Source organism: Narcine bancroftii, chromosome 2 (genome assembly GCF_036971445.1).
Source record: "Narcine bancroftii isolate sNarBan1 chromosome 2, sNarBan1.hap1, whole genome shotgun sequence".
In the NCBI taxonomy this organism is placed as follows: Eukaryota; Metazoa; Chordata; class Chondrichthyes; order Torpediniformes; family Narcinidae; genus Narcine; species Narcine bancroftii.
Window position 1 is genome coordinate 244286958 of NC_091470.1, and position 19857 is coordinate 244306814.

The window sequence follows — 19857 nt, forward strand, 5'->3', positions numbered from 1 at the left end:
GGTCCAGACATACTTCATAAGGGTATTATCAAGCAAAATTCAAGTTTCAACTACTTCTCACTTTTTCAAGATTCTTTTATTATCATGTAATAGTTCAGAACATATATTACATGAAATTGCCTTCTCCCTGCTGTAAGGTAGAGTTGCCATTAATGTCACCTGGTGTCCCTTACAATAAGAATGAAAAACAAAAGAGAATCCCTTCAGAGTCACTGAATATCAGTGGATTCGTCTCCAGCACTCCTGTGGCCTCTGCAGCCACAGAGATGCCTGTTCGATCCATTAGCAACCCAAGCTCCAGATGCAAATGTCTGATAAAATCATGAGCCTTCAGAGCCTGAGACCACATTGGTGGCCCTTCTTACTCTCAGTAACCTCTTAAATCCCGGCTCCAATACCTGGTTCCCATGAGATGATCTCCAATAGCCCACAGCCTGTCTGGGTCCTTTTGACTGCAAGTCTCCTGTTGCCTGTGTAGGTCCCTCAGTTGCTGAACTTCTCACCGATTCGCTGCCATGGTCATGGTCCTGTAGGGTTACCTCCTCTGCTTCTCCTTCTCAATGGCATGTGTTCTCCCCATTCCTGGTGCCCTGCCGAGCACAGACAACAAAATCTTGAGCACACACCTGTGTTGCAGGACTTCAGTTTAAAAACACCTTTGGCTCCTCAAACAGGCTGCTTAAAGCCTTATGGAGTCGCTAGTATGAAGACCAAGCAGTTGAACCCTTTGGAGCAGCACTGTGTCTCCGCTCTCCTGGGTTCATACCAACGGAAGTGCTGCTGTACTGCAGCTGTGGCAGTGCCACCATTTTTTTTCCTAGTTTTGAACTGTAGATATGGAAAGCATACAACGAACGAACTTGGTCAAAAGTCAGATTTTAAGGAGCATGTTAATGCAAAAGAGAGTAAAGACAGAGGGATTTAGGAAGGTTGTTAAAAATGGGGAATTGGAGAAGCATACACCTCCTCAGATGACAGTAAGACTGAAGGAAGTTTGAGTGCTGAAACAAGCAAGAGCATGAATTAATTTGAAAATAAGGATGAAAGTTTCAATCTGACCTGCAGAATCAAAACCCACGGTAGATCTCAGCTGAAAGATTAATTATACTTGAAAATTCTGACTTGAAGTTCAAGCACACTGGATGCATTTCTTACATGGAGTGGCGAAGGAATTACAATCAACAAATCACCCCCCAGTGGTATTGGAAACCTATGCTCCCTTCTGGAAATGCTTGTAAACTTAATACCTTAATTGAGCCACGCCTACATTTTCATTTTTAATATATTTTATCTTTCATGTTTTAACCCTGGGGTTAAGTTAGAATAGTATTTTCTTCCCAACCTATCCAAAATCAGTGAAGATGGGTAACAACACCTTCTCACGATCATATTCAATACTGGTGCTCCTCAAGTCACCCACAATATTCCCTTTACACCAGTGGTTTTCAAACTTTTTCTTTTCATTCACATATCACCTTAAGTAATCTTTATGCTGCAGGTGCTCTATGATTAATAAGGGATTACTTAAAGTGGTATGTGAGTGGGGGAAAAAAAGTTGAGAACCACTGCTCTAGACCCAATTGTTACTGAAGTATTTTGCTTGAGAAAAATTGTCATTGGCCCATTTCTTTTGGAGCTATGAAACTGTGCACATAACAAATCAATTAGGTATGATTTAAAACAGTGGTTTTCAAACTATTTCTTTTACAGAGCACCTATGGCATAGGGATTACTTAGGGTGGTATGTGAGTGGAAAGAAAAAGTTTGAAAACCACTGCTTTACACCCATGGCTGTGCAACCAAATATTATTGCCATTCCATCTTCAGATACTCTGATAACACCAGAGTAGTAGGCTGGACATCACATAATAATGAGATGCAAATAGGAAAGATAATGAAAGTCTAGCGGTATAGTGCCAAGATAACAAACTCTCTCTCAACATCAATAACGTGTTGTCATCACTGACTTCAGGAGAGGGTGAAGAGACTACACCCCAATCTACATCAACTGTGATGAAGTGGAAAGAATAGATAGTTTAAAGTTCTTAGGAATAAATCTCTTCAATAACCTGACCTGCAGCAAGAACATTGACACAGCAGTCAAAAAAGTGGATCAATGCCTATACTTTCTGAGAAGACGAAGGAAGTTTGGTTTGTCTTTTAATGACTTTGAATGTGCACTGACAACATCACACTTGCATCATAGCATGACAGAGATGCTGCTTTGATCAAGGTGGAAGAAGCTAAGGAAGATAGAATGTTTTTCAGAACATTATGCAAATTTCCCTTCCTTTCATGGACACCATCTACATCTCCCACTGCCAAGGATAGACAGCCAACATACCGAAGATCCCATTGCACCCCAGACACATTCTTTTCTGACATCTCCCACATGGGAGAAGGCTCCAGAGTGTGAAAACACATACAAACCATTAGAGTTTCTTCCCTGCAGCCATCAGGTAAAGCTAACCATGTTTGGAATTAATTGGCCTTTCCATTGTGCTCTTTCCACAGTTGTATGAATGCTAGAGATAGCCTGTAAAACTGCTCACAGAGAACCATTCTCACTGTACCAGCTATAATGTGATAAATAATCTTAAATAAATGTGTGTGGGACTGTTCAGATCTGAACTCAATTTGAAAGCTTCACTTTAGTATTTAACCTTTACTGTTTGGAATATTGAAGTCTAATTTCTTTCTCCTTGTTCATAACATTAATATTCTTGTCTATTTGTCTTATTGGCAACAAATATGAGTCTGCTTGCAGAGAAGAGGAGGGGAGGCTCGTAAAATGATGTGAGAACAACAACATGAATTTCAACTTGGAAAAGATAAAGGAGATGATTGTGGACTTCAGGAGGATGAAGGCTAACCACTTTCTGCTACATAAAAATGGCTCAGTTGTGGAGAGCATAATGTCCCTTGATGCACATGTAATGCCTCCTTATTAGTCAAGAAGGTGGAGCAGCGCCTACATTTCCTAAGGAGGTCGAGGAGGGCATCCATCAGCCCCCATCTTGAAAACACTTTACAAAAGCACAATTGAGAGTGTCCTGCCTGTCTCCATCTTTGTGTGGTATGATAGCTGCAAAGCATCGGACCGGATGTCAATACAGAGGATAATCAAAACATCCCTCTCTGCTATTGACAACATTCATAGGAATATTGCTTAAATGGGGCTCAAAGCATTATTGAGGAGCCTTTCCATCCAGCACACATCATCTTTGACCCACTACGATCAGTAAGGAGATACAAGAGCATTACAATCAGGCCTGCCAGGCTTGGAAATAGCTATTTTCCACAGGCAGTGAGAATGATATCCTGTAATTGAGTGAATCATCACAAATTATTTTTATATTTGTGTGTGTATAAAATATGCTAGATATGTCGGCAACATTTCATATCCTGTGAAAAATGTCCTATTTAGCCACATTTGTCTCATTTAAACTAGCAATTGTGAAGTTATGTTTAATATAATCTCTTTTGAATAAAATACTTTATATTTTTTTTTCCTCAGAGTATAGCAGTAAATTTGAAGAACTTTCATGGTGTCCGTATAATAAAAGATGTAAGTAATTTTGAAATCTCAGTTGTTGCAAGGGTTTCTTAATAAATGCATTTTTTAAGTTTATGTTCGAGGAAAGAATGAGGGTCTGCGGGTGGGATGGACATTGAATAAGGCAGAAAAAGGCTTGAAATATTCAGCAGGTCAGGCTGTATCTATGGGAAGAGAAACAGAGTCAACATTTTAGCTCAAAGACCCTTCATCAGAACAGGGAAGGGGAGAAAAGAAGCTTGGCAAACTGCAGAGAGGATGGGGCAGGGGATGTCTGAGATAGGGATGGAACATGAATAATTCAAACAACCTTTTCCTTTGTAAATTTTACTGCCCTGCAGGGGAGTGACAATAGCTGTGTTTATACTAAGGACACCTCGCATCACCCCGCATCACCTCGAATCACTGCGATTTTTTGTCGCTCGCATCACCGCGCATTTTTGGACTACCTGAACTGTTTCTAACGAGCAATGAATACGCGGTGATGCGGGGCGATGCGAGGTGATGCGAGGAATGCGAGGGCGATGCGAGGTGACCAGGAAGTCCGATGAGCAATTGAAAACCGCGGGTGAAAAATCGCGACTTCCGGTGAGTCACCCGCGGTGTTTCCACTGCAAGGTCGTCCCTCGCATCATTCCGCATCAATCACCTCAAAAGTAGGACGCCGGAGCACCTCGAATCGCCGCACATCGGCCACAACTGGATGTGTTTCCAGTACAGCCAAATTCGAGGTGTCACCGTGCATCATCGCGCTTCTCCTCGCATTATCTCGCATCACTGCGCTTTTCCTGGCTCACTAGAAACACCCCCAATGACTCTTTTGCTGTTTGATAATGGAGAAGTGGGCTAAGTGAGAGAATAAAGGAGGGAAAAAGCAAAAGAAAAGCAGAGATAGTGAACCACATTGAGGAAGGAAGGGAAAAATAATTAAAGAAGTGAGTCAATAAGTGTGATTGAAGTGGACAAAAGAAGATGAAACAGCACAAATGGAGGGAAGACATTGGAAAAGAAAGTACAAGATGTGGTACAAAAGAAATGAAGGGAAGAGAGAAGCAGACTGCAGAGTGGTTGTTTATCTACAAAATGTTTTGAAGTAATTCATTGTAATTTTAGTAATCACTTTAGAACATTAATTTAAGGGGAATAAAAGTTCATTCCTGTTACTATAATAGTTTTATTTGACTGCTGATACATGTTGCTTTGATCTTATTGATATGTTTGTTATAATACAGAATCAATGGAGAACTTTCAGTTGATTAATTTATAAGTATTAAGCTCCATGTGCTAGGGATGGCTGTTGGAAGTTCAGATTTGGAGACCAATATGGACAGAGGATCAATGACCATTCGCAGTCAAATTCCAGATGTGAGTTTATAAGATTGAATAGTTTGCTTTCAGGGCCATGAACATTGAATATTCGAAATAGGAGTAGACCATTTGGCCTGTTGAGCCTGCTCCTGCATTCAATGGCTCTGGACCCAGCTGCACTTATCCACATGTTTCCCACAGTCCTTAATTCCCATATTATTGGAAAGTGTAACTATCTGTGTCTTAACTACATTAAATGAGGCAGTCTGTTCTGCTTCATTGGTTGATAAATCCTCAGTTCACTACTCTGGGAGAAGCAATTCTTCATCTTTGATATCAGGTATTCTCATTACCTGTCAATGGAAACATGATCCCTGCTTCTATCTTAATCTATTCCTTTTATAATTTTATGTTTTCCCCTTCATCCTATATTGCAATAAGTATAGTCCCAGGCTACTCATTCTCTCCTCATAAGCTAACCCCCTTATTTGCAGATTCAACCCAATGAACCTCCTCTTCACCTACTCCAAAGTCAGTATATCTTGCTAAGAGTCAATACCCATTTTCACACCGCAGGTGAGCGGTGATCCTACTTCCCAGGAATTCAGGACCTCCCAGGCCTTTCACACCATGGTCCAAATTCCTGGGAATTTGCCCTTCCCAGCAATTTAGAGGGGTGCCGCCCCAACCAATGATTAGTAAGAGTAAGTTCACCCCTCATCTGTCCGTTGGTCGCTTGCCTGTCCGCTCGATAACTCCCCTGTGCTTTGACACGTCACAACAGTGGCATAACGTTGGATGAATGGCTGACTTCATTTCCCATAATCCTTCACGCAGCTGGAAGTGCTCTGGGAAATCCAGCTGTGAGAGGGATTATGATTAACGAGGATGGATATTCATCCTGCATTGTGCTGCTGTTGAGATGGGCTGAAGTGGCCTGCTGTGGTCAGGAGGGAAGTATATTTTAATTTTAATTGCCTACGTGATGCAGTATGCAAGCGTTGACATCACGAGGCTTCCCTTGCTCGGCATTTGCCTTTTTATATTGCAGGGAGAGGGTGGTCCAGGAAAATTTCCTGGGGTAATGGCCCTACCTACATTTAAAATTCCCGTGCTGACCTTTGCACACCGCAGGTTCACGGGAGGGTTCCAGGGAAAATTTCCCAAGAATCCTCATTTAACTCTGCAGTGTGAAAAGGCCTAGTGCTAAGAGGCTGATGGGAAAGGGAGATGGATGGAATAGTTGATACATATTTTCTTTCCATATTTGAATCAAGTATTTGATGTTGTTTTATATAATCTTTGTGTAATCACAATAAAGTAGCTTTTTAGACAGTGTAGTCTCTCCTTTGTGAATACCTCTTGCTGCTGGATCAAAAGTCGAGAAAGAATTAATTTTAAACTATTTTTGTTACACCTATGTTATACTCCATCTGCCAGACCCTTGACCACTCAACTTGATCGTTCTGTATCTTTCTCAGACTCTGTTTCCTCCACTCAATTTGCTTTACCTCATTAGACTTAGATACACTACACTTGTCTCCCTTCAAATCATTTATGAACATTGTGAACAGTTGTGTGCCAGACTAACCATTGATTGTCAATCAGAGAAACAGTCATTCATCCCTGCTCTCTGTCTTCTTTTGCTTAAGTAATCTATCCATACTAATACATTATCCCCAGCTCTGCATCCTATCTTATGCAGAAATCTGTGCTGCAGCTTACTGAATGCTTCCTGGAAATCAAGTGTACCGCATCCACCTGTTTCACTCTTTCCACTAAACTCACTATTTCCTCAAAGAACTACAGTGAATTAGTTAAACATGCCTTGCCCATCTAAATCCATGCTGCTACTGTGTGACAGGACAATTTCTGCCCCGATGTCTCACTATTTCTTCTTTAATTATAGCTTCAAGCATTTTGCTGATGTGACAGAGTATATAGAGGTGTTTGGGAGATAAATTGGGAATGGTTTGTTAGAGCAGGTCACACAGAAACACTTAAAAACACAATTTTTGCAAGAGCTTTTGCAAGATGCTCAGACTCATGATGGACTGTTGTTTGCAAAAGGCAACAAATTTAACAACAGGCAGTAGCAGTTTTGTCTGGAAAAGAGCATTTGCTGTCTGGAAGGTCATCTGGAAGGTGATCTTTGCAGGTAAAGAGCAGAAAAAAAAGAGGCTTTGCTCTCAGAGCGGAGGGATTGAGAAAGAGAGAGAGGAGAGACACCGACATCGGTTCCAGAGGGACAAGTTAGCAAGCTTTGGAAGATGGCCTAGCCCTAGTCAAAGGAGAGGACTGGCGTTTCCCTTGAAATAAGAGAAACAGAAAGGAACTATGTGGTGACCTGAAAGAAAGAGGTTATCATCTGGAGAACCCTGAAGGGGGCAAGTTTCATCAGCAAGACACTGGAGTGGCTGATTAAAAAGGAATCAGTTGTGAATGTCCTGAAACAAGAGAAACTCTCTCTCTGAAAACCAACAAGAACCTTTCTGAGTGGTAACCATTTACCTGCTAAGCACCAAAGCCTAGTGAACTTTATTAATGTTAACTTCTGTGCACAGTACAAGAATTGCCTGCAACCAGTGAGATTGGACTGGGAACCAAAGAACTTTGCTGTACTTATACACACATTACACACGCGCGCGCTTAGCATTAGAAGGGGGTTAAGTAGGTTAAGCGAGTCAATAGAGATAAGTTAAAGTTTAATTCTATTTTCATGTTCAAAGATAATTAAAAGCAATATTTATTTAAGTAACCCTTTGTTGTGGGGCATACCTATTGCTGCTGGGTTTTGGGGTCTTCTGGACTCGTAACACTGACTACAGATAACAAGTTAACTGGCCTATAATTACCTTCCTTTTGTCTACCTCCTTTTTTAAACAGTGGCATTATATTTGCTGTCTGCTAATCTGCCAGGAACTGTCTTGAGAATTTTGGAAGATCATCATAAATACATCTTCTGTAACTTCTGCCATTTCAAGACTCTGCGATACATTCCACAGGACCAGGAGACCTATTTTTATTTAGTCCCAGCACTACCTGTTAGTGATGGAAAATATATCTAGGTCTCCTCGATTCTAATCGCACATTAACTGTTCCTTTCACTGTGAAGACAGATTCAAAATACTTGTTCAAGGTCTTGGCCATTTCAGCATTTCCCATTCTTAATTTACCTTCTCATCTTCCATGGGACCTAGTTTTATGTTAGCAACTCTTTCCCATTTTACTTATTTATAAATACTTTTATGATTTTTTAATATTCTGTGCTAGCTTACTTTAATAATCTATCCTTTCTTTATTGCATGCTTGGTGATTTTTTAATTGCTTTTTAAAGTTTTCCCATTCTTCTAATTTCTCTCTTCTCTTGGCTACTTTGTATACATTTGACTTTAATTTGATGCCTTCTTTTATTTCCTAAGTTAACAACAGTTGGCTATCTCCTTGTTTTAACTGGAATACATTTATTGAACACTGTGAAAAATCTCTGTGAAAGTTCTCCACTGTTCCTCAACTGTCCAACTATATTGCCTGTGCTCCAAGTCTACGTGAGCCAAATCTCTCTCATCCCTTATAGTCTCCTTTGTTTAGGCATAACATGCTAGTTTTGTAAAAAAAAGATGGGTAAGATGGAGGATTTTTTTTACTGGTTAGGAAATTCAGAGAAATTATTTATTGAAGAAAATTGACATGTTGGAGAATCAAAGTCGAAGGAATAATGTTAAGATAGTTGGTCTTCCGGAAGATTTTGAGGGTCTGGACCTGGTTCAATTTTTCCATAAGTGAATATTTCTCGAATGGTTTGGAATTGGATAGAGCTCATAGCTCTTCCAGGTCAAACTCCACGCTCTATCCTGATTAGATGTTTACGCTATCAAGCTAAGATTTTCAGTTCAAAATGCGAGAAGTAATCAAGGCCCCCTGGTAGTTAAGAATAATAGAAGTTTCTTTTATTCTGATTTGAGTCAAGTTGTTATTAAATGACGTAAATAATTTAATTCTGCCAAAGTCGTTTTGTGGAAGAAAGGATATAAATTTGCCTTTCGGTATCCTGTTGTCCTTAAAGTTTTTTTAGGGAGACTTTAAATCTCAGTTCATTAGTGATGACGCTGAAGCTCTTACATTTGCTAATTCTTTACTGGATAGTAAAAAGATGAAAGGTCAGGAATGTTTTATTCAACAGCCTGCATCAGTCCAGAAGGAGAAGAATGGGGTGTGAGAGAAGAAATCTCAGCAGTTGGTTGATATTGATAGCGATGATAATCAAGTTAATAGAGATCTGGAGGAAGCATATTGTACTTGAAATGACTTGTTGATTATTAATTTTTTTTGTTGTTCTGTTCGAAGGGTGGGGTTTGACACTAACCACTTGACCACTTTGTGGGATTGGTTACTCCTGCACAATTAAGGGAGGTAATACTGTAGTACAATATTTTTTCTTTTTTTTGTATATGGGTTTTTTTTCTTTTCCTTTTTTTGGAAGAGATTTTCTAGTTTTCTTTGAGTGGTTGCCATGGAGAAGAGTTCCATCATGTGTGATGGAACATGGTCTTTGAAGTGAATTGGAATGATGGCTAATTTAAATTTTGCTACTTTTAATGTTAATGGGCTTAATAATCAGATTAAGAGAAAAAAGAATATTGGGTATATCAAAAAGTTGAAAGTTGATGTTGCTTTTTTGCAAGAAACACATTTGACTGAGAATGAACATCAGAAATTGAAAAGAGATTGGGTTGGTCAAGTTATAGCTTCTTTGTTTAATTCGAAAGCAAGAGGCGCAGCTATTTTGATTAATAAAAAGTTATCTTTTAAATTGGAATCAGTTATTGAGTCAGTTGGTAGATGTTAATTATAATTTTTTTATGAATCTTGGACTTTAATGAATATTTATGCTCCTAATGTAGAGGATGAGAAATTTATGTTGGATTCTTTTCTTAATTTAAATCAAACATCTGAAAAAATTATGGTAGGAGGTGATTTTAATTGTTGTTTGGATCCATTATTAGATAAATCTCCAAAAATAGTAGTTAGGACTAAAATGGATAAACAGTTGATAACGTAATGTAAGATAAGAATTTAGTAGATATATGGGGGAGATTAAATCCTAAATAGAAAGATTGTTTGTTTTATTCATTTCAACATGATTTTTATTCTAGAATAGATTTATTTTTGGTATCAGCACAATTGCAAGGTCATGTATTGAAGGCTGAATATAAGAGCAAAATTTTGTGTGATCATTCTTTGTTATTAATAAGATGTACAGGTTTAGAGAAATTTAATTATTTGTTGTTGAAAAATGTAAAATCTTGTAATTTTATAAGAGATCAATATGGACTCAATTAACAGAAAATTTGTTTCATGGGATGCTTTAAAAGCATATTTGAGGGGACAAATTATTAGTTTTACTGATGAAATTAAGAAATAACATGTAGCTGATATAATTAAATTAGAGAAGGAGATAGACATTAGAAAAAGATTTACAGCAGAATTCAATGGAGCTTAAGAAAATACGTTTAGCTAATATGAAATTATGATATAATTCATTACAAACTTATAAGTTTGAGAAGTTATTACAGAGAACTAAGCAAAGGTATTATGAATTAGGGGAAAGAGCTCATAAAGTTTTAGCTTGGCAGTTAAAAATTGAACAAGTCTCAAGAACAATAAATGCTGTTAGGGACGATTCATTGATTACATATAAACCTCAGGAGATTAATGATGTGTTTAGAGAATTTTATGAAAAATTATATGCATCTGAAGTAGTGGTGGATGAGGTTAAAATGGAATTTAAAAAAAATCTGATCTGGATTTACCCTTTTTGAGTGGTGTGGACGCTCCTTTTACTACTAAAAAAGTAATAGACACACTCCGATCCATGTGAAATGGGAAGTCTCCAGGGGATGCTGGTTTTACTTCTGAATTTTATAAAATAACATCAGTTATCAAATAACATCAAATAACATTAATTGCATTATTGATGGAAGTATTGAAACAGACGACAGAGGTTCATTCTTTTCTGGACTTTTTCTCAAGCAATTATTACAGTTATCCTTAAGAAAGATAGAGACCCATTGAAAGCGGAGTCTTATAGACCAATTTTGTTATTCAATGTTGATTATAAAGTTGTAACAAAGGTTCTATATTTGGCTAAATATTTACCAGATTTAATTCATTTAGATCAGCTGGGTTTTATTAAAAATCGTTATTCGGCAGATAATATTGCGAAGTTGATTTCTTTGATTAACACTTCTTGGGAGGGATCCACCTACCACTGGTTATTTCATTGGATGTGAAAAGGCCTTTTGTAGAGTGGAGTTTTTTTATTTAAAGTTTTAGAGAAATTTAAATTTGGCCTAATTTTTGATTGTTTGGATTAAGGCTTGATATAGAAGTCCTACTGCTAAAGTTGTGACAAATGGACAGTTATCTTTACCTTTTATGTTGACTAGATTGACTAGACAAGGCTGTCCTTTGACACCAGCTCTATTTGCATTAGTTATTGAACCTTTGGCTCAGATGATTAGACAAGGGAGTATTATTAAAGATATTAAGGTGAAATGTGATGAATTTAAAATTAATTTATTTGCGGGTGATGTTTTGATATATTTAGCAGAACCTCAGAATTCTTTGAAGTGTCCACATGACAGATTGGAACAGTATGGTGAGATGCCAGGTTATAAAATCAATTGGGAAAAGAGTGAGATTATGTCATTAGCCGAAATGGATTATTCTTCTTGTAAGCTTATTGTGAAATTCAAATGGTCAGATCAGATTAAGTACTTAGGTGTTAAGGTAGATAGTAATTATAGTAATTTATATGAATTAAATTACTGTATTTACTGTTAATGTCTAAAATTAAACAAGATTTGAATCGATGGAAATTTTTACTGATTTTACTGATTTACTGGTCGCGCATGCAGCCATCTTCAGCGCAAACTCCGGGAGATCCAAAATGAGTGGTGGACTAGCCTCGCCAAACGAACACAGCTCAGCGCGGACATTGGCGACTTCAGGGGTTTCTACGAGGCTCTAAAGGCTGTGTACGGCCCCTCACCCCAAGTCCAAAGCCCGCTGCGCAGCTCAGACGGCAAAGTCCTCCTCAGCGACAAGATCTCCATCCTCAACCGATGGTCAGAACACTTCCAATCTCTTTTCAGTACCAACCGCTCAGTCCAAGATTCCGCCCTGCTCCAGCTCCCTCAACAGCCCCTAAGGCTAGAGCTGGATGAGGTTCCCACCCTGGATGAGACATATAAGGCAATCGAACAACTGAAAAGTGGCAAAGCAGCAGGTATGGATGGAATCCCCCCAGAAGTCTGGAAGGCTGGCGGCAAAACTCTGCATGCCAAACTGCATGAGTTTTTCAAGCTTTGTTGGGACCAAGGTAAACTGCCTCAGGATCTTCGTGATGCCACCATCATCACCCTGTACAAAAACAAAGGCGAGAAATCAGACTGCTCAAACTACAGGGGAATCACGTTGCTCTCCATTGCAGGCAAAATCTTCGCTAGGATTCTACTAAATAGAATAATACCTAGTGTCGTTGAGAATATTCTCCCAGAATCACAGTGCGGCTTTCGCGCAAACAGAGGAACCACTGACATGGTCTTTGCCCTCAGACAGCTCCAAGAAAAGTGCAGAGAACAAAACAAAGGACTCTACATCACCTTTGTTGACCTCACCAAAGCCTTCGACACCGTGAGCAGGAAAGGGCTTTGGCAAATACTAGAGCGCATCGGATGTCCCCCAAAGTTCCTCAACATGATTATCCAACTGCACGAAAACCAACAAGGTCGGGTCAGATACAGCAATGAGCTCTCTGAACCCTTCTCCATTAACAATGGCGTGAAGCAAGGCTGTGTTCTCGCACCAACCCTCTTTTCAATCTTCTTCAGCATGATGCTGAACCAAGCCATGAAAGACCCCAACAATGAAGACACTGTTTACATCCGGTACCGCACGGATGGCAGTCTCTTCAATCTGAGGCGCCTGCAAGCTCACACCAAGACACAAGAGAAACCTGTCCGTGAACTACTCTTTGCAGATGATGCCGCTTTAGTTGCCCATTCAGAGCCAGCTCTTCAGCGCTTGACGTCCTGCTTTGCGGAAACTGCCAAAATGTTTGGCCTGGAAGTCAGCCTGAAGAAAACTGAGGCCCTCCATCAGCCAGCTCCCCACCATGACTACCAGCCCCCCCACATCTCCATCGGGCACACAAAACTCAAAACGGTCAACCAGTTTACCTATCTCGGCTGCACCATTTCATCAGATGCAAGGATCGACAATGAGATAGACAACAGACTCGCCAAGGCAAATAGCGCCTTTGGAAGACTACACAAAAGAGTCTGGAAAAACAACCAACTGAAAAACCTCACAAAGATAAGCGTATACAGAGCCGTTGTCATACCCACACTCCTGTTCGGCTCCGAATCATGGGTCCTCTACCGGCACCACCTACGGCTCCTAGAACGCTTCCACCAGCGTTGTCTCCGCTCCATCCTCAACATCCATTGGAGCGCTCACACCCCTAACGTCGAGGTACTCGAGATGGCAGAGGTCGACAGCATCGAGTCCACGCTGCTGAAGATCCAGCTGCGCTGGATGGGTCACGTCTCCAGAATGGAGGACCATCGCCTTCCCAAGATCGTATTATATGGCGAGCTCTCCACTGGCCACCGTGACAGAGGTGCACCAAAGAAAAGGTACAAGGACTGCCTAAAGAAATCTCTTGGTGCCTGCCACATTGACCACCGCCAGTGGGCTGATTACGCCTCAAACCGTGCATCTTGGCGCCTCACAGTTTGGCGGGCAGCAGCCTCCTTTGAAGAAGACCGCAGAGCCCACCTCACTGACAAAAGGCAAAGGAGGAAAAACCCAACACCCAACCCCAACCAACCAATTTTCTCTTGCAACCGCTGCAATCGTGTCTGCCTGTCCCGCATCGGACTGGTCAGCCACAAACGAGCCTGCAGCTGACGTGGACTTTTTACCCCCTCCATAAATCTTCGTCCGCGAAGCCAAGCCAAAGAAAGAAGATATCAATTAAATTACTGTATTTACTGTTAATGTCTAAAATTAAACAAGATTTGAATCGATGGAAATTTTTACTGATTAATAGGAAAAGTTATTGTATTAAAATAAATATTTTTCCTTGAATTCACTATTTATTTCAATCTATTCCTTGTAAGATTTAAATGCTCTAGTGAGGAAAATTTTATGGAAGGATGAAATGGTAAGGGTATCTTTACAAAAATTAACTTGGAAATATGAATTAGAAAGTTTGAAACTCACTAATTTTCAAAATCATTATGATGCAGCACAATTGAAATTTATTAATAGGATGTTTGAAATGGACAGACCTTTGATATGGGTTAATATTGAATTATCTCAAATTGGTGAGAAGAGGATGGATCAGTTTATTTATAGATGGAACCCTAATTTATTAGTAGTTATAATTTACCTGTTTTGAAACATTTAATAGATTTATGGTACAAAAAAAGTAAGTTATAGGTACTCAAGGTAAGATTTCAGGCAAAATTCCTTTGTATTAAAATAAGCTTTTCCCCTTTACACTTAATAATCAGCTTTTGAAGTTATGCGATCAAAAGAGTATTAAGTTTGTGCAAGATTGTTATGAAGCAGGATATTTTATTTCTTTTCAAAGAATGAAAGAGAAATATATCTTCAAATACTCTTTTTTCTTATTATCAAATTAAAGCTTTATTGTTGGATAATTTTGGACATATTTTACAGTTACAGAGATGGTCTAAGTTTGAAATTTTACTTACTGAGGGTGGTAAGAAGCGATTTATAACTGAGATGTATGCTTTATTACAGAATAAAATGCCTAAATTGGATTTACATAAATCTAGATTGAAATTGATTTAGATTTAGGTATACTTATTCCTCAACATGATTGGATGAATTTATGTAGGGATACTAGGACTAAAATTATAAATGTAAGGTATCGATTAGTTCATTATAATTTTATTCATCAATTATATTTAACTCCAGAAAAATTAAGGAGGTACTGTGGCGCTCTGAGGAGCTGAAGTAAATCACTGCCACACACTGATGGTCATTAACGACTGTTTTTATTCAAATTCCGCGTGCCCCTTTATGGGCAGCATGAGCTCAGTCACTTTGTATATTGTGACATCATAATCGCTGCCCAGGGTGCATCCTGGAAGGGATGCTGGAGTCATGAAGAAATGCCTGATGATGCCATCTCCTAATGGCTGCCCCGCCACGTGGTGATACAAGCAGGGCCGGTTCACCATTAGGCTGTGCGCCGCCACACAATCCCCCCAGAACCAGCTACACGTCCTGTCGCTTGGGCGGCCAGCCCCGCCATTTGGGCATGGCCGCCTGGACCGGTTGAGATAATTCGAGGTGGGCAGCTTTCAAGCGATTCACGGTACACAATTCCTCCCTGCCCCCCATGTCCAAAGTAAAAGTTCCACCCGACCGCCGGAGCACCTTGTACGGCCCCTCGTAAGGCCGTTGCAGCGGTGCTCTCTATGGTCCACTTCTGACAAAGACGAATTGCGCCACATCGAGTTCTTTGGGCCGATGAGATGGTCGGGTGCCATGGTGCAATGGTGATGGTGGGGTCAGGTTGCCCAGGCATTTACGGAGGTCGACGAGCTGCTTTCCTTCGCTGTGCATGGCCTCCGCTTTCAGGCCAAAGAATCCCCCTGGCATGGAGAGTGTGTGCCGTAGACCATTTCAGCTGACGAGGCTTTCTTGGACGCCGTTCTGATTCCGAGGAGGACCTAGAGCGACTTATCCACCCAGTTAGGGCTGGAAAGCCTGGCCATCAGGACGGACTTTAAGTGGCGATGGAACCTCTCTATCAACCCTTTAGACTGCAGTGAGATTGCTCGTTAGATTGCAGTGTTACCCCTAAAAGCTTCGTCAGCTGCGACCATAGGGTGGAGGTAAATTGAGCACCCCTGTCACTTGTAATATGTGCTGGCACACCAAAATGAGCAATCCATTGGCCGACCAGGGCTCTAGCGCACGTCTTTGCCGATGCTTCAGGACCAGGATGGCTTCCGGCCATCCTGGTAGCTCTGTCCACTATGGTGAATAGGTACCACGACTCCCTGGACACCGAGAAGGGGCCCACGACATCTACATGGATATGTTGGAACCTTCACAGTGCCGGGTCGAAATGTTGGACAGGGATTTGCGTGTGCCTGTGGACTTTGGAGGACGGGCATCAGACGTAGTTGCGGGCTAGTGCTGCGACTTCCTTCTTGAGGCTGTGCCAGATGAATCGCTGAGCCACCATGTGGAAGGTAGTTTTTACTGAGGGGTGGGCGAGATCGTGGATGGAACTGACGACCCTAGCCCTCCAGTCCTGTGGAACTACCGGGCATGGTGAGCCGGTGGAGGTATCGCAGAGCAGCGGCTGGGCGGAATCGGGGAGGTGGATATCCTCAAGCTGAAGCCCTGATACTGTGGTGCGGAGAGCCTGGGTTTCGGCGTCACGCTATTGGGGCTGTATGAGCTGTGCGTAGTTGAGACCGGGAGCTAGTGTGCTGATGCTGGGCGGGAGAATGCGTCAGCAACTATGTTGTCCTTACCCGCCCTGCGCCGGATGTCTGTTGTGAATTCAGAGACATAGGACAGATGGGGCTGTTGCTTGGCTGACCATGGGTCCTTGGCCATTGACAGTTCTTGGGTGAGGGGCATGTGGTTGGTAAAAACGGTAAAAGTCCTGCCCTCTAGGAAATATCAAAAATGGCGGTAGGCCAGGTACAGCGCCAGGAGCTCCCGGTAGAATGCACTGTATTTGAGTTTGGGAGGCCGCAACTGCCTGCTGAAAAAGGCTAGCGGGTGCAACTGTCCATCCAGCCACTGTTTGAGCACCCCTCCGACCACCGAGGTGGAGGCATTGACCGATAGCGCCGAGTGTGCTTCTGAGCGCAGGTACACTAACAAAGTTGCCTCAGCGAGGGCCCGCTTCATCACTGCAAAAGCCTCGTCTGCCTCCTCCGACCAGGCCAAGTCTCCTTCGTCGCTATCAGCGCAAACAGAGGGCGCGTTGGGGATGAATCGATGGTAAAATTTTACCATCCCCACAAATTCCTGTAGCCCTTTGAGGGAGGAGGGCTTGAGGAAATGTTGGACGGCTGCCATCTTCTCTGGTGCCGATGCTGCCCCAGACGCTGTGATGGTGTGCCCCAGGAACTGCAAAGTTTATTTCCCGAACTGGCATTTGGCCTTGTTGACCGTGAGGCCGAATTCTGCCAGCTGGGCGAACAGGTACGGAGATGGGCCTTGTGCTCTTTGCGAGTGCAGCTAGCTACCAGGATGTCGTCTAGGTATATAAAGAGAAAGTCCAAATCTCTACCCACTGCGTCCATGAGACGCTGGAATGTCTGGACGGCATTCTTTAGGTTGATCGGCATGCAGAGAAACTCAAACAGGCCGAAGTGGGTTATAATGGCGGTCTTTCCAATGTCGTCAGGGTGCACCGGGATCTGTTGGTATCCTCGCACCAGATCGACCTTTGAAAAGAACTGCGCACCGTGGAGGTTGGCCACAAAGTCTTGGATATGGGGAACTGGGTACCTGTCTGGAGTCATGGTGTTGTTTAGCCATCTGTAGTCACCGCAGGGCCTCCAACCTCCTAATGACTTCAGGACCATGTGTAGCAGCACCGACCAAGTGCTGTTTGATCGCCGAACAATGGTCAACTCCTGGAGTCTGGAGAATTCCTCCTTGGGTTGCTTCAGTTTCTCCGGCGGCAGCCATCTATCCCTGGTGTGGATCGGGGGGCCTTGTGTGGAGATATGATGCAATACTCCATGTCGGGGGGAGGCGATGTCGAAGCGAGGCTCAAGGATGGCATAGAACTCACTAAGGTTCCCTGCGAACTCGTCTTCGGCAGCCGCGAATGTGGTGATCTCCGACCTGGTGTCGTCTGCCATGCCCAGATGCACCGAGTGGAAGGTGCGAGCGTTGAGCACCCTCCTGCCCTTCACGTTCACCAGCAGGCCGCGAGCCCTTAGGAAGTCAGCCCCCAACAGCGCCGTGCTCACCGAGGCCAGGATGAACCTCCAAGTGAACTTCTCTTCCCCGATCTGTGTCTGTGCCCTACGAGTTGCAAAAGTTTTGATTCTAGAGCCATTGGCAGCACGCAGGGTTGGACCAGGGGTTCGAGTCTGTGTTTCCAGCACTGTGGGTGGAAGGACACTCAGCTCAGTCCCTGTGTGGACTAGGAATTGGCGGCCTGTGGATCTGTCTTGGATGTAGAGGAGGATGTTCACGTGGCCAACCGTCACAGTCAACAGCGGCAATCGCAGGGCTGGTGGCACTTGCAGGCTTTAGCCCCCAACGCTGATGGTAGAAGCACCATGGTGACTGGGCTTCTTCGGGCTTGCCCTTGGGGGAATCTTGCTGATGACGGGGCACCGGCTTGGAGATCTGGCTGAGTGCTGCCTCATTATCCTGCTTAGCTCACCAGAGGACATCCGCCTGGGTTGCTGCCTTGTGGGAGTCGGAGAAAAAATGGAGCTGAATGTCCTCTGGCATCTGTTCTAGAAAGATCTGTCTGAAGAGGAAGCACGGCTCGTGATCCTCTGCAAGGGCCAGCATCTCATCCATGAGGGCTGAGGGACTGCAGTCCCCCAACCCGTCTAGATGTAAGAGTCTGGATGAACACTGCTGGGGTGAGAGGTCAAACTTCCCCAGGAGCAGATTCTTGAGGGCTGTGTACTTTTCAGTCGCTGGTGGCCGATGGATGATATCATCCACCCTCGCCCTCGATGGCGCCCATGACATGGTAAAACTTGGTGGTGTCAGCCATGATATTGCGGAGGTGGAATTGTGCCTCCACTTGGCCGAATCATGTCCGTGGGCGATGTGGCCAGAAAGGGGGATGTTTGAGGGCTACTGCGTTAACCTCTGCAGTGTCCATCATTGGTTTGGTCCAGAAGGTTGTCTGGGCCCGTCGGGGTCACCAATGTGGCACTCTGAGGAGCTGAAGTAAATCACTGCCACCACACCAATGATCGTTAATGACTGTTTTTATTCAAATTCCGCGTGCCCCTTTAAGGGCAGCATGAGCTCAGTCACCTGGTGCATTATGACATCATAATCGCTGCCCAGGGCACACGCTGGAAGAGATGCTGGAGTCAGAGAGAAACCCCTGACAACCCCATCTTCTAATGGCTGCCCCGCCACGTGGTGATACAAGCGGGGCCAGTTCGCCATTAGGCTGTGCGCCGCCACAGTACAATTTAATTTCTTTAGATGTCATAAGGAAGTAGGTTCTTTTTTTACATTCTACTTGGCTGTGTGAAACAGTGAAACCTTTTTGGAATAGACTTAAGGAACTTTTAGAAGTTATTTTGAAAGTGAAAATTTCATTAGATACTTTAGTATTTTTGTTGGGTAATATTAAGAAGTTGTGTTTAGAACTAAGATTAAATAGATTCCAAATTGCATTTTTGAGTTTGGCATTAGCTGTAGCTAGAAAATGTTTGGCAATTACTTGGATAAATGAGACTGATTTGAGTATTCAGAGATGGAATACGGAGTTGATGTTTTGTATTCCATTGCAGAAGATTACATATAAATTGCGTGATAATTATTTTTTTCATCGTAAAACTTGATGCCCTTATTTGGATTATATGGGATTGAGATTTTGAACCCCCTGGCCACACAGTAGTGGTGTTACTCCAATCCATGGTAATTAATTGATGAATTATGTTATTATGGTTGATCTCTTCTTGTTCTTTCCTTTTTTTCTTCTTCTTTGGGGGAGGTTAGTGGGGGCTGGGGTTTGGGGGAGGGTGGTTGTAGGGGGTTAGTTTATTGAAAATATCATGTATGTATTTTTAAAATTGTTTTTAACTTTTATTCATAAATTGTATGTTTCAATATATGCATCATGATTTAATAAATAAAATATATTTTTTAAATCCTGCTGGTTTTTGATGTTACTTTTTCATCAATACTGTGATCACTCACTCCAAGAG

At 42.3% G+C, this 19857-nt stretch overlaps 1 protein-coding gene across 24 annotated transcripts in view; it reads left to right on the forward strand.

Annotated features, from left to right (window-relative positions):
* Positions 1–19857, forward strand: part of sugct (succinyl-CoA:glutarate-CoA transferase) — a 544214-nt gene that overhangs the window by 51059 nt on the left and 473298 nt on the right. For 21 of the 24 annotated variants that reach the window (XR_011352093.1, XR_011352094.1, XM_069920671.1 and 18 more), the window contains 2 exons: positions 3518–3568; positions 4832–4921. Coding sequence is in view for 22 of the 24 variants with exons in the window: in XM_069920671.1 (XP_069776772.1) it covers positions 3518–3568; positions 4832–4921 (141 nt within the window). In the remaining 2 variants the exon portion in view is untranslated. Of the gene's footprint in view, positions 1–3517; positions 3569–4788; positions 4922–19857 lie in introns of those variants that run through there. The other 3 variants (XM_069920681.1, XM_069920692.1, XM_069920680.1) reach the window with 3 other exon arrangements.